This window comes from Nicotiana tabacum, chromosome 20 (assembly GCF_000715075.1).
Source record: "Nicotiana tabacum cultivar K326 chromosome 20, ASM71507v2, whole genome shotgun sequence".
In the NCBI taxonomy this organism is placed as follows: domain Eukaryota; kingdom Viridiplantae; phylum Streptophyta; class Magnoliopsida; order Solanales; family Solanaceae; genus Nicotiana; species Nicotiana tabacum.
The window spans coordinates 2,354,616-2,364,675 of record NC_134099.1 but is presented as its reverse complement, the minus strand read 5'-3'; the positions used below and the strand labels follow the sequence as shown (position 1 = coordinate 2,364,675).

At 37.3% G+C, this 10,060-nt stretch overlaps 2 protein-coding genes across 4 annotated transcripts; both read right to left on the bottom strand.

The window, feature by feature from the left end:
• Nucleotides 1-280: 280 nt before the first annotated feature.
• Nucleotides 281-3,490, bottom strand: LOC107773630 (LEAF RUST 10 DISEASE-RESISTANCE LOCUS RECEPTOR-LIKE PROTEIN KINASE-like 1.1). 2 transcript variants are annotated; one of them, XM_016593034.2, is made up of 4 exons: nucleotides 2,299-3,490; nucleotides 2,139-2,219; nucleotides 1,639-1,878; nucleotides 281-1,560 (listed from the first exon to the last, which is right to left on the bottom strand). In XM_016593034.2, exons 1-4 carry the CDS (start codon nucleotides 3,023-3,025, stop codon nucleotides 617-619), a joined length of 1,992 nt encoding a protein of 663 aa, XP_016448520.1. In that variant the 5' UTR covers nucleotides 3,026-3,490; the 3' UTR covers nucleotides 281-616. The 2 variants fall into 2 exon arrangements, with proteins under 2 accessions (XP_016448520.1, XP_016448519.1); XM_016593033.2 differs by having other exon boundaries at nucleotides 1,639-1,893; nucleotides 2,299-3,487.
• A 2,482-nt stretch (nucleotides 3,491-5,972) lies between these two features.
• On the bottom strand, nucleotides 5,973-9,777 carry LOC107773631 (LEAF RUST 10 DISEASE-RESISTANCE LOCUS RECEPTOR-LIKE PROTEIN KINASE-like 1.1). Of its 2 annotated transcripts, none has more exons than XM_016593036.2 (4): nucleotides 7,868-9,777; nucleotides 7,707-7,754; nucleotides 7,232-7,471; nucleotides 5,973-7,149 (listed from the first exon to the last, which is right to left on the bottom strand). In XM_016593036.2, the coding sequence occupies exons 1-4, from the start codon at nucleotides 8,595-8,597 to the stop codon at nucleotides 6,209-6,211; spliced, it is 1,959 nt and encodes a 652-aa protein (XP_016448522.2). In that variant the 5' UTR covers nucleotides 8,598-9,777; the 3' UTR covers nucleotides 5,973-6,208. The 2 variants fall into 2 exon arrangements, with proteins under 2 accessions (XP_016448522.2, XP_016448521.2); XM_016593035.2 differs by having other exon boundaries at nucleotides 7,232-7,486; nucleotides 7,868-9,775.
• Nucleotides 9,778-10,060: the final 283 nt, after the last annotated feature.

Below are 10,060 nucleotides of genomic sequence, written 5' to 3'. Positions count from 1 at the left end.
ATGTCAGCATAACTAATATCAGCATAACTAATGCAAGCATAACTAATACTAGCATGACTAATACACCCTATTCAGCATTATTCTTATGCACCCTACCAAACGACCTCTAACAGAGAAAAAAATTGTGCATTGTAGATAGTACAAGGACAAATTTTGACCTTTAACCTAGAATTAATGATTAGTTAAAGAATTTAAGGTATGTGTACTAAAACTGTTATAATATCCTTATACGTTGGTTAAGTTACCTGCAATAACAAGTAATTGTTTATAACAAACATGATATGACAAGCCGAAAAATAAATTAGATAAGCCTGGAACAACATGTTAAACTACACAAATATAGTAAAACTTTCATTACACTGCCCTGTATATAACTTAAATTCTTATGTAATGAAACTAAAAATTGAATCACTTCCACTCATAGATACATAGTTCAAGAAACTTCTCACAATACTATATTCATACAACAACATCCCCAGTATAATCCCACAAGTGGGGTCTGGAGAGGGTAGTGTGTAGGCCTTACCCCTACCTCGTGGAGGTAGAGAGGACAGTACTATATTCATAGTCTCTCAAAATTTACACCAAGAACATAAAGAAAGGGGGCTATAGAACTTTAACTAGTTGTACTAGTTATATCAGAGCAAGTAAACCAATTATCAGTCAAAGAATTTGGTGAAGGTAGTGATTTGACTTGCTTCAACAATAACAAATTTTCTGATTCAGGGAAAGGAGGAGCTGTTGCTACTTTAGCTCTCTTCTCATTGTCAAATTCACTAGTCTGAATCTCCTTTAGAATATCCAAAACTTCAACCATACTAGGCCTCACATCCCTATCTGTCTGCAAGCATAGAAAAGCCAGTTCTGCCACTGAAGTTGCCATTTCCCAAATCTTGGTATCTGAATCGAACCCCAGAGATGGATCGATCAGCTCGTTAAATGCAGATTTTATAATCTTGTTTATTGCGAAGTTAGCCAAATTAATCTCTTGGCTATGCCTACTCATATCCACAGCTGGCATGGATGAAATGAGTTCAACAAGAACCACCCCGAAGCTATAAACATCGCTTTTACTAGTCAGCTGGTAACATTCGTGATACTTTGGATCAATATAGCCAGGGGTCCCCCGCGGTGCAGTTGAAATATGAGAGACATCATTTGGGAAGAGCCTTGAAATCCCAAAATCTGCAACTTTAACACTAAAGTTGTGATCAAGGAGTATGTTATTAGTCTTGACATCACAGTGTATTATGTCAGAAGCATGCAGGTAAGCCAATGCACCAGCAGTTTCTATGGCGATGTTCATGCGGATTGGCCACGTGAGTAATCCGTCCTTCGCTCTGTCACCATGGAGGTGATCAGCAAGAGTTCCATTAGGAATGTATTCATAGACAAGGAGTAGTTCACGGCTTCGCCTTGAAGTGCAGCCATAGAGGGTGACAAGATTGTTGTGCCTTAGTCTAGTAAGGATCTCAATTTCATTTACAAACTGCTCCATTCGCTTGCAGTTGTGCTCGTAGAGGCGCTTCACAGCAACCTCTCGACCATCCTTAAGTTTTCCTGTTCATTGATGGACAAGAATTAGCCACAAGAAGAAATAGTTGATGCATAGCTTAGTTGGACTAGGAAGTTTCTTACCATAGTAAACAGTTCCATAACCTCCATCTCCAAGTACTCTCGAGGAATTGAAATCATTTGTGGCCTCTTCAAGTTCTGAATAGGGGAAGACTGGGACACCGAAGAATATACTGCCTCCCTCAACATCGTGATTAAAAATATCTGATAGTTTCTTTGTCGAGAGGAAGTGGGATGGACTAAATTTACTCTTCTTGTAACGCCAGATAAAGTATACAACTGCACAAGTTATCATCACCGATCCTACTCCACCAAAAACTGGAAGAGAAGTCAGTAATTCCATGTCTTTGGACAAGAAAAAAGAAATAGCAAGGAGAAGGAATTTTCCCTCAACTCCAGTATCCATACGTTTTGTGTTACCTAAATAATTTAAGTCTCTTCTTTATGTTTCTTTATCGCGAGATAAAGGTTTTGAGCTTATACAAAATGATGAAAATTTAAATGATATGCATGAAAATTCTGTAATAAAAATAACATGGCAGCTATTAAATATATTTTACTACCTGTACCCAGAATCAGCTCCACTGTATTTCTTCGAGTTGATTCTTTTCTTTGATCAGTACTACCCCTAGTTGTGTTTGTATCTACAAAAGGGGGACAAGAAAGAGACTAAGGAAACATGTACTTGGCCTAGAAAGTATAAATTATTTTGGAGATGTCTACCTTCGTGACAATAAAATCTGTTGGTTTTATCAGTCTGGCATTGACCTCCACCATAGTGGCATCGGCTACAGTCCTCAGAGAGTTTCCATTCTACATGAATTTCGGGACCTAACAAGTCAAACAAATCACCATCTCCGGATACAGAGTGAAATGGCAATCTGATAAGTGAACAGTTGGTAGGAAGATTGTCTGCTGGAATGTCTTTAACATCATCATCTCCGGGAAGCTTGTAGTATATGCTGAAGCCTTTACAGCCATTGTACATTTTATAACCAGCAAAATGATCGTTCTTCTTCTGGGTAATGCTCGGGGTATTATTAGTGGTGCTGTTGCATTTGAAGAAGTTGTAAAGATTAAGTATAGGGAAAGAAACAGAAGGAGAGATTGGAAGGAAGAAATCTTTGTTAAAAGCCTGGCACTTGTGTTGATTCAATGTCGTTTGAAACTTCGCGTCCCCAAGCCAAATTGATGAATATTGCTTCTCTAAAGCATAGTACCAATCTCCTCCAGGAAGCAGTTGGATTCTGGGATGAGGTTTAGCATCACAACCAGATAGAGGGATTATTCCACAATCAGGTTGTGTGGAAAGAGAGAAAGGAAAGCTCAGATCAGTAAGATTCCCACAAGAAAAGGACTTTGGACAACTAGAATCGTTTCTGCCATTTGCCTGAACTAAGATCAGAAGAAAAGATAAAAGGAAGCAAATAAAAGAAGCAGCCAAAGCCATATTGAATCCTACTGCAAGAAGAGGAAAGCTAGCTGAAGTTTTGTGAATTGTAACTCTGGTTAGCTCACCAGATATCTTATAGGATCAAGTTTCATAACTTCTAAATACTTTCTATATTACTAGTCTTTAGCTTATTGGTAAAATTTGCCAAAAAGAAACAATATGTGAAACAAATTAACGTATAAGAAGGGTCGGATTTATTAGGGAAAAGAAAGGTGAAGAAAAAAAGTAATGTTCACATTAGCTTTTGCAGCATTGACACCAGTAGAAAGACTTGACTTCTTGACTCTGCATAGTAACAGCAACTTCTGACAATTTTCAGGACCAAATTCTCCAAAAATGATGACTAAAATTGTAGAAATAGAAGCTATACATCCAAAGGTGAAAAACAAAAGAAAAGGTTCTTGTTACACCCTAAAAGGCACATAAAGATAGTCTGAAAATGTCAAAATAACATTGCATACTTAGCTTCAAATCTTGTTCTTCTTATGGTTAAAACTCCATTTGCTCCTTTTGTCACTAGAAATTACCAATAAATTTTCTCAAGATTAACGGAGAACATACGGAGTAAAGTAGAAATATTTGCTACTATGTTCCAAGCCATCTTCTTTAAAAAGTTGAAAAGGAATCAATCATTAATTTTAATCCCTAGCAGTGTTGTCAAAGGCGCGCTTAAGCACTAAAGTGAGGCTCAAAACATGTTGAGCACTTCGCATCGCTTAGCGGGCGCTTTAGTCTTGTCATCAAGGCTCTAAGGCATACTTTTCCTTGCCAATGAGCATAGTGCTGAAAAGGCAAACCTAAACAATTGATATTTCACTTTATTGTAAAAAAAAAAAATCAATTTCTTTATCCATATATTTGTTATGTATGCTTATAACTATTAGTCTTAGACTACACATACATATTTATATTTTTTTCTCCATTTGCGTCTTTCTTCATTAAAGCCCACACTTTATTTGCGCTTAAAACCTCGATGTACCTTAGAGTTTTTTTCCGCTTTTGATAACACTGATCCCTAGCTTAATGCAACACTTGACCCAGAATCCAAGACACTAAGGGGTCGTTTGGTATGAGGTATAAGAAGGTATAAGGGTGGTATAAAAATTTAATATCACCTTAATACTATGTTTGGTTAGCAAACCAGGTATAAGTTATCCCGGTGTTAATTTTAACACCGGGATAACTTATACCTTATAGAAGGTGGGGTAATTAGCACCAGTATAACTTATAACTTATTCTTAGAAATTATGCAATTGTCATTCTTAATACAACATACCAAACAATGAATAAACAACAATCTCAGCATAACTAATCCCGGCATAACTTATCCCAATATAACTTCTACCGGCATAACTTATACCGGTATAAATCGTATTCCAACCAAACGACCCCTAAGAGTCTATGACTAAGATTGAAACAATAGTGCATATCAGTATGACTATACACTCAAATTGAAACCATACTAGCACAAATTCCTAATGGATGTGCCCTCTAATTCCTACGAGTTCTCAAATAGATACCTCAATTTGTAAAAAGTAAATGTTTTGAACACTTCAAACCATGCACATTCTTCAATTGCTCTGATGTGGATAAAACAACCATCTTTCATTCTTCTTGGAGATTTGGTTTTGTAGTCTATTATTGTTATTATAGTTACATGATCTATCAGTGAAAAATTAACACAGGAGATGAAAATCATTGTAGGGTCATGTACTTCCATTCAAAATTTAGGTAGGCATAGAAAATTATTTCATCTGTTCTTTTTCTTTCTTTTTCTTTTTCATTATCTCTAATTACTTGTCTGTTTCACCAGTTTCAAACCCCAAGCCTCCTTGCCGGAAGCAAAACTCCGGCGAGCCTCACATTCTCTAATAAGAGTCATGTCTAGGACACCCTTTTTTTTCCGGTGAGTCGTTGGTTATTTCACTCCCAGCGTTTGCTACTGTTGCTACATTCATAGTTGCCGGAACACAGGATTTGATGATTGCTTTAGAAAATCTTCTTACCATAGTTCACTGTTCCATATCCTCCACCTCCAAGTTCTCTGTAGGAATCAAAATTCATGGTAGCTTGCCGGAGTTCAGCCCCCCCCCCCCCCCCCCAAAAAAAACCTGCCGTCAATCTCGAAGCTTCGTGTTGAGGGCTCAGAAGGGGTGCTTCATGGAGAATATTAAAAAAACTTCTATTTTCCTTCTTGCAACAGTAGTTTATGAGGATCACTATGCAGATTGCTATGATCAGAAAACCATCAAGAACTGCAAAGCACTTGAGATATTAAACAGGTTACGTTTTATGGTTATGGTATTGAAATAGTTGCCCCTCAACTTATATAAGAATTCTAAGTTTGAGCAGAACAACAGAATATTTTTGTGCAAGTCTAGTTACAGATAAAAGTTACTGCTAATTATAGACATGTACCTGTGACTAGAGGTTGTGAGTTCCACCTTGACAAGGTAGGTTGCTCTGGTGGTAAGCACCCTCCACTTTCAATCAAGAGGTTGTGAGTTCGAGTCACCCCAAGAGGAAGGTGAGGAGTTCTTGGAGGAAGGATGCCGAGGGTATATTGGAAACAGACTCTCTACCCCATGGTAGGGATAAGATCTGCGTACACACTGTTGGGAATAAATCCCGTAAAAATAATATTGATAAATGCAGAACACTAAGTTATGGTTAAATCAACAAGAATAGAAATGCAGCAATAATGACACTAAGATTTTACGTGGAAACCCTTCTGAATAAGGGAAAAACCACGGCCAAGAAGAGCAACTGATATCACTATAGCAAGGAATTTTATATTGTGTAGTAACGAGTAAAAATACTCTTAAGACCACTACAACCTCAAAAGAAATAAACACTCTTTTGCTTTTTTCAAAAGTAGTCCCAAGTTTCTTTTGCTGCAGCAAGAACACACAAATGATCGATTAGTTAGCCACAATAAGACTGAACGCAATGCACTTCCATTCACATTGATATATTAAACATCTTGGAAGGAACCAACCAACACAGAATTAAAGCTTTTCCACTGCCAGTGTATATAACTTGAACTCTTATAAAATGAGATTAAAAATGGAATCACCTTCATTCATAGATACATAGCTCAAGAAACTTCTCTATGTAGTACATTCATAGTCTCTCAAAATTTACATCAAGAACATAAAGAAAGGGGGTATACAACTTGAACTACTTTGTATTATTTATATCATAGCAAGTAATCCATTTATCAGTTACAAAATTTGGTGAAGGTAGTGATTTGACTTGCTTCAATAATAAAATATCTTCTGATTCAGGGAAAGGAGGAGCTGCTACTACTTTAGCTTTCTTCTCATCATCAAATTCACTAGTCTGAATCTCCTTTAGAGTATCCAAAACTTCAACCATAGTAGGCCTCATGTCCCTATCTGTCTGCAAGCATAGAAAAGCCAACTCTGCCACAGAAGTAGTCATTTCCCAAATCTTGGTGTCTGAATCGAACCCCAGGGATGGATTGATCAACTCGTTAAATGCACATTTTACAATCTTGTTTATTGCAAAGTTAGCCAAATTAATCTCTTGGTTATGCCTATTCATGTCCACAGCTGGCATTGATGAAATGAGCTCGACAAGGACCACCCCGAAGCTATAAACATCACTTTTACTAGTCAGCTGGTAACATTCATGATACTTTGGATCAATATAGCCAGGGGTTCCACGGGGTGCAGTTGAAATATGAGAGACATCATTTGGGAAGAGCCTTGAAATCCCAAAATCTGCAACTTTAACACTAAAATTGTGATCAAGGAGTATGTTATTAGTCTTGACATCGCAGTGTATTACGTCAGATGCATGCAAGTAAGCCAATGCACCAGCAGTTTCTACAGCAATGTTCATGCGGATTGGCCACGCGAGTGATCGTTGCTTCGCTCTGCGACCATGGAGATGATCAGCAAGAGTTCCATTAAGAATATATTCATAGACAAGGAGTAGTTCACGGCTTCGGCTTGAAGTGCAGCCATAGAGGGTGACTAGATTGTTGTGCCTTAGTCTAGTAAGGATCTCAATTTCATTTACAAACTGCTCCATTCGCTTGCAGTTGTGCTCGTAAAGGCGCTTTACAGCAACCTCTCTTCCATCCTTAAGTTTTCCTGTTCAGTGAAGGACAAGAATTAGCCAAAAAAAAAATGAAATTGTTGAAGCATAAATCAGTTGGATTAGGAAGTTCCTCACCATAGTAAACAGTTCCAAAACCTCCATCTCCAAGTACTCTAGAGGAATTGAAATCATTTGTGGCTTCTTCAAGTTCTGAATAAGAGAAGACTGGAACACCAAAGAATATACTGCCTCCTTCGAAATCATGCTTAAATATATCTGAGAATTTCTTTGTTGAGAGGAAGCGGGATGGACTAAATTTCCTCTTCTTGTAACGCAAGATAAGGTAGACAACTAAACAAGTTATCATCACCAATCCTACTCCACCAAAAACTGAAAGAGAAGTCAGTAATCCAGTTCTTTGGAAAAGAAAAAAAAAGAAATAGCAAGGAGAAAGCATTTTCCCTTAACTCCACCATCCGTACACTTTGTGTAATTTAAATAATTAGAGAAAGGTTTTGAGCTTTTACCACTATGAAAATGAAATTTAAATGATATGGATGGAATCTCTAAAAAAGTAATTAAATTGCAGCTATAAACTATATTTAACTACCTGCTGCCAGAATCAGCCCCATCATACTTCTTCTAGTTGTGTTTGCATCTGAAAAAGGGACAATACACTAAATATGTTATCGATATGTGATACGAAAACAAGAAAAGGCCCTAAGAATATGCACTTGACCTTGAACACGTAGATTATTTGGAGACGTCTACCTTTGTGACAACGAAAGTTGTTGGTAATATCAGTCTGGCATTGACCTCCACTATAGTGACATTGGTAACAGTCATCAGACAGTTCCCATTCTACTAGAACTTCGGGACCTAACAAGTGGAACAAATCTCCATCACTTGATAGTGAGTGAATTGGCAATCTGATAAGTGAACAGTTGTCAGGAAGATTGTCAGCTCGAATGTCTTTAACTTTATCATCTCCGAGACGCTTGTAGTATATGCTAAAGCCTTCACATCCATTGTACATTTTATAACCAGCGAAAGTGTCATTCTTCTTCTGGGTAATATTTGGCGTATTATTGCTGGTGCTGTTGCATTTGAAGAAGTTATAAAGCGTAAGCATAGTAAAAGAAATAGAAGGAGAGTTCGGAAGGGAGAAATTGTTGTTAAAAGCCTGGCACTTGTGTTGTGTCAACGTCATTTGAAGCTTCGGGTCGCTAAGCCAAACTGATGAATTATTCTTCCCTAAAACATAGTACCAATCTCCTCCAGGAAGCAGTTGGATTATTGGAAATGATTTAGCATCACAGCCAGAAATAGAAATTATTCCACAGTCCGGTTGTGTGGAAAGAGAGAAAGGAAAGCTCAGGTCAGTAAGATTTTCACCACATGAAAAGGACTTTGGACAAATAGAATCATTTCTGCCCGTTGCCTGAACTAAGATCAGAAGAAGAGATAAAAGGAGGCAAATAAAAGAATAAGCCAAAGTCATATTGTGAATCCTACAGCCAGAAGAGGAAGGCTAGCTGAAGTTTTGTGAGTTACAAATCTAACTAGCTCACAAGACTTCCTTACAAGATCAAAATTGTCGTAAATTTGTCAAAAAGAAACACTATGTGGAACCAAACGTATAACATGGGCCAGACTTATTAGGGAAAAGGAAGGTGAAGAAAAAAAAAAGGAAATGTTCACATTAGCCTCTCTTAGTCATTGACAGCACTAGAAAAACTTGACTTCTTGACTCTGCATATCAACAGCAACTTCACATCATTTTCAGAACCAAAGTCTCCAAAATGGATGACCTAAACTGTAGAAATAGAAGCTATATTCAGCTGTGGATCTACAACATAACGAGCAGCTTCAACCGAATCCAATAGCTTCGGCTCAAACCCTATAGGTACAAAAAATATGTTCTGAACCTAGAAAATCAAATAAATTGTGGGTTAAGAAACTTACGAACCCATAAAGTTAAAATCTTTGATCCGCCCCCGGCTATATTCATTTTCAGTTATCTAAAGATAAATTTAAATGGTTTGCACATACATCCAAAGGTGAAAGCGAAAAAGGAAATGGTTCTAGTCACACCCTAAAAAGCACTTAAATAGTATTATAAAATATAAATCAAACCTTCCATTTGCTCACTTTCTCATTGGAAACTACCAAGAAAGTTTTTCAAGTTTGTCAATATATAGAAAGCTAGAAATTATTGCTATGTTCCAAGCCATCTTCTTCAAAAATATGAGAAAGAATCAATCATTAATTTTTATTGCTAGCTTGTGAAACAAACCCAGGGCGGATTCGGCACGGATTTATTCGAAGCCAGTAATTTCGACCCGTAGTATAGATTTATTATGTGAAAGCACTAAAATGTCAACAAATATTATATTTGAATCCATAATTTTAAATGCAATAACTTCAGTACTACAACAACAACGACCCAGTGTATTTCCACAAGTGGGGCATTGGGAGGGTGAGGTGTTCGCAGTCTTACCCCTACCTGACGGTCAGAGAGGTTATTTTCGACCCTCAGCTAAAGAAACAACTTCAGTACTAACAACCTTAAAAATCCAGTACATTATACTAAAATCCTAAATCCAACTCTGGACAAGAGTGCATATAACCATGGCTTAATACTCAAATTGACACCAATATTTGCACAGATTTTTAAAGTAAAAAGTTCTTAATTGCATGAGTACTCAAATAGATACCTCAACTTCTAAAAATCAAGCCGTGTGTTCTTCAATTGTGCTTCCTTTTCAGTTTCACAAGTTTTTGAGCCTAAGAAAAAAGAGAGGGACTTTGAACGGAGAAACCGCTGCTTTTTCGGGAAATCAATTCTTCGCCGGAAGATTACTCCGGTGATCCCCTTTACATTTTCCGACCAGCTAGGGTTCAACAAACCCTTCCCCATTTTCCATTCCTCTTCCTCTTCCTCCTCATTCGTTAAACCCATTT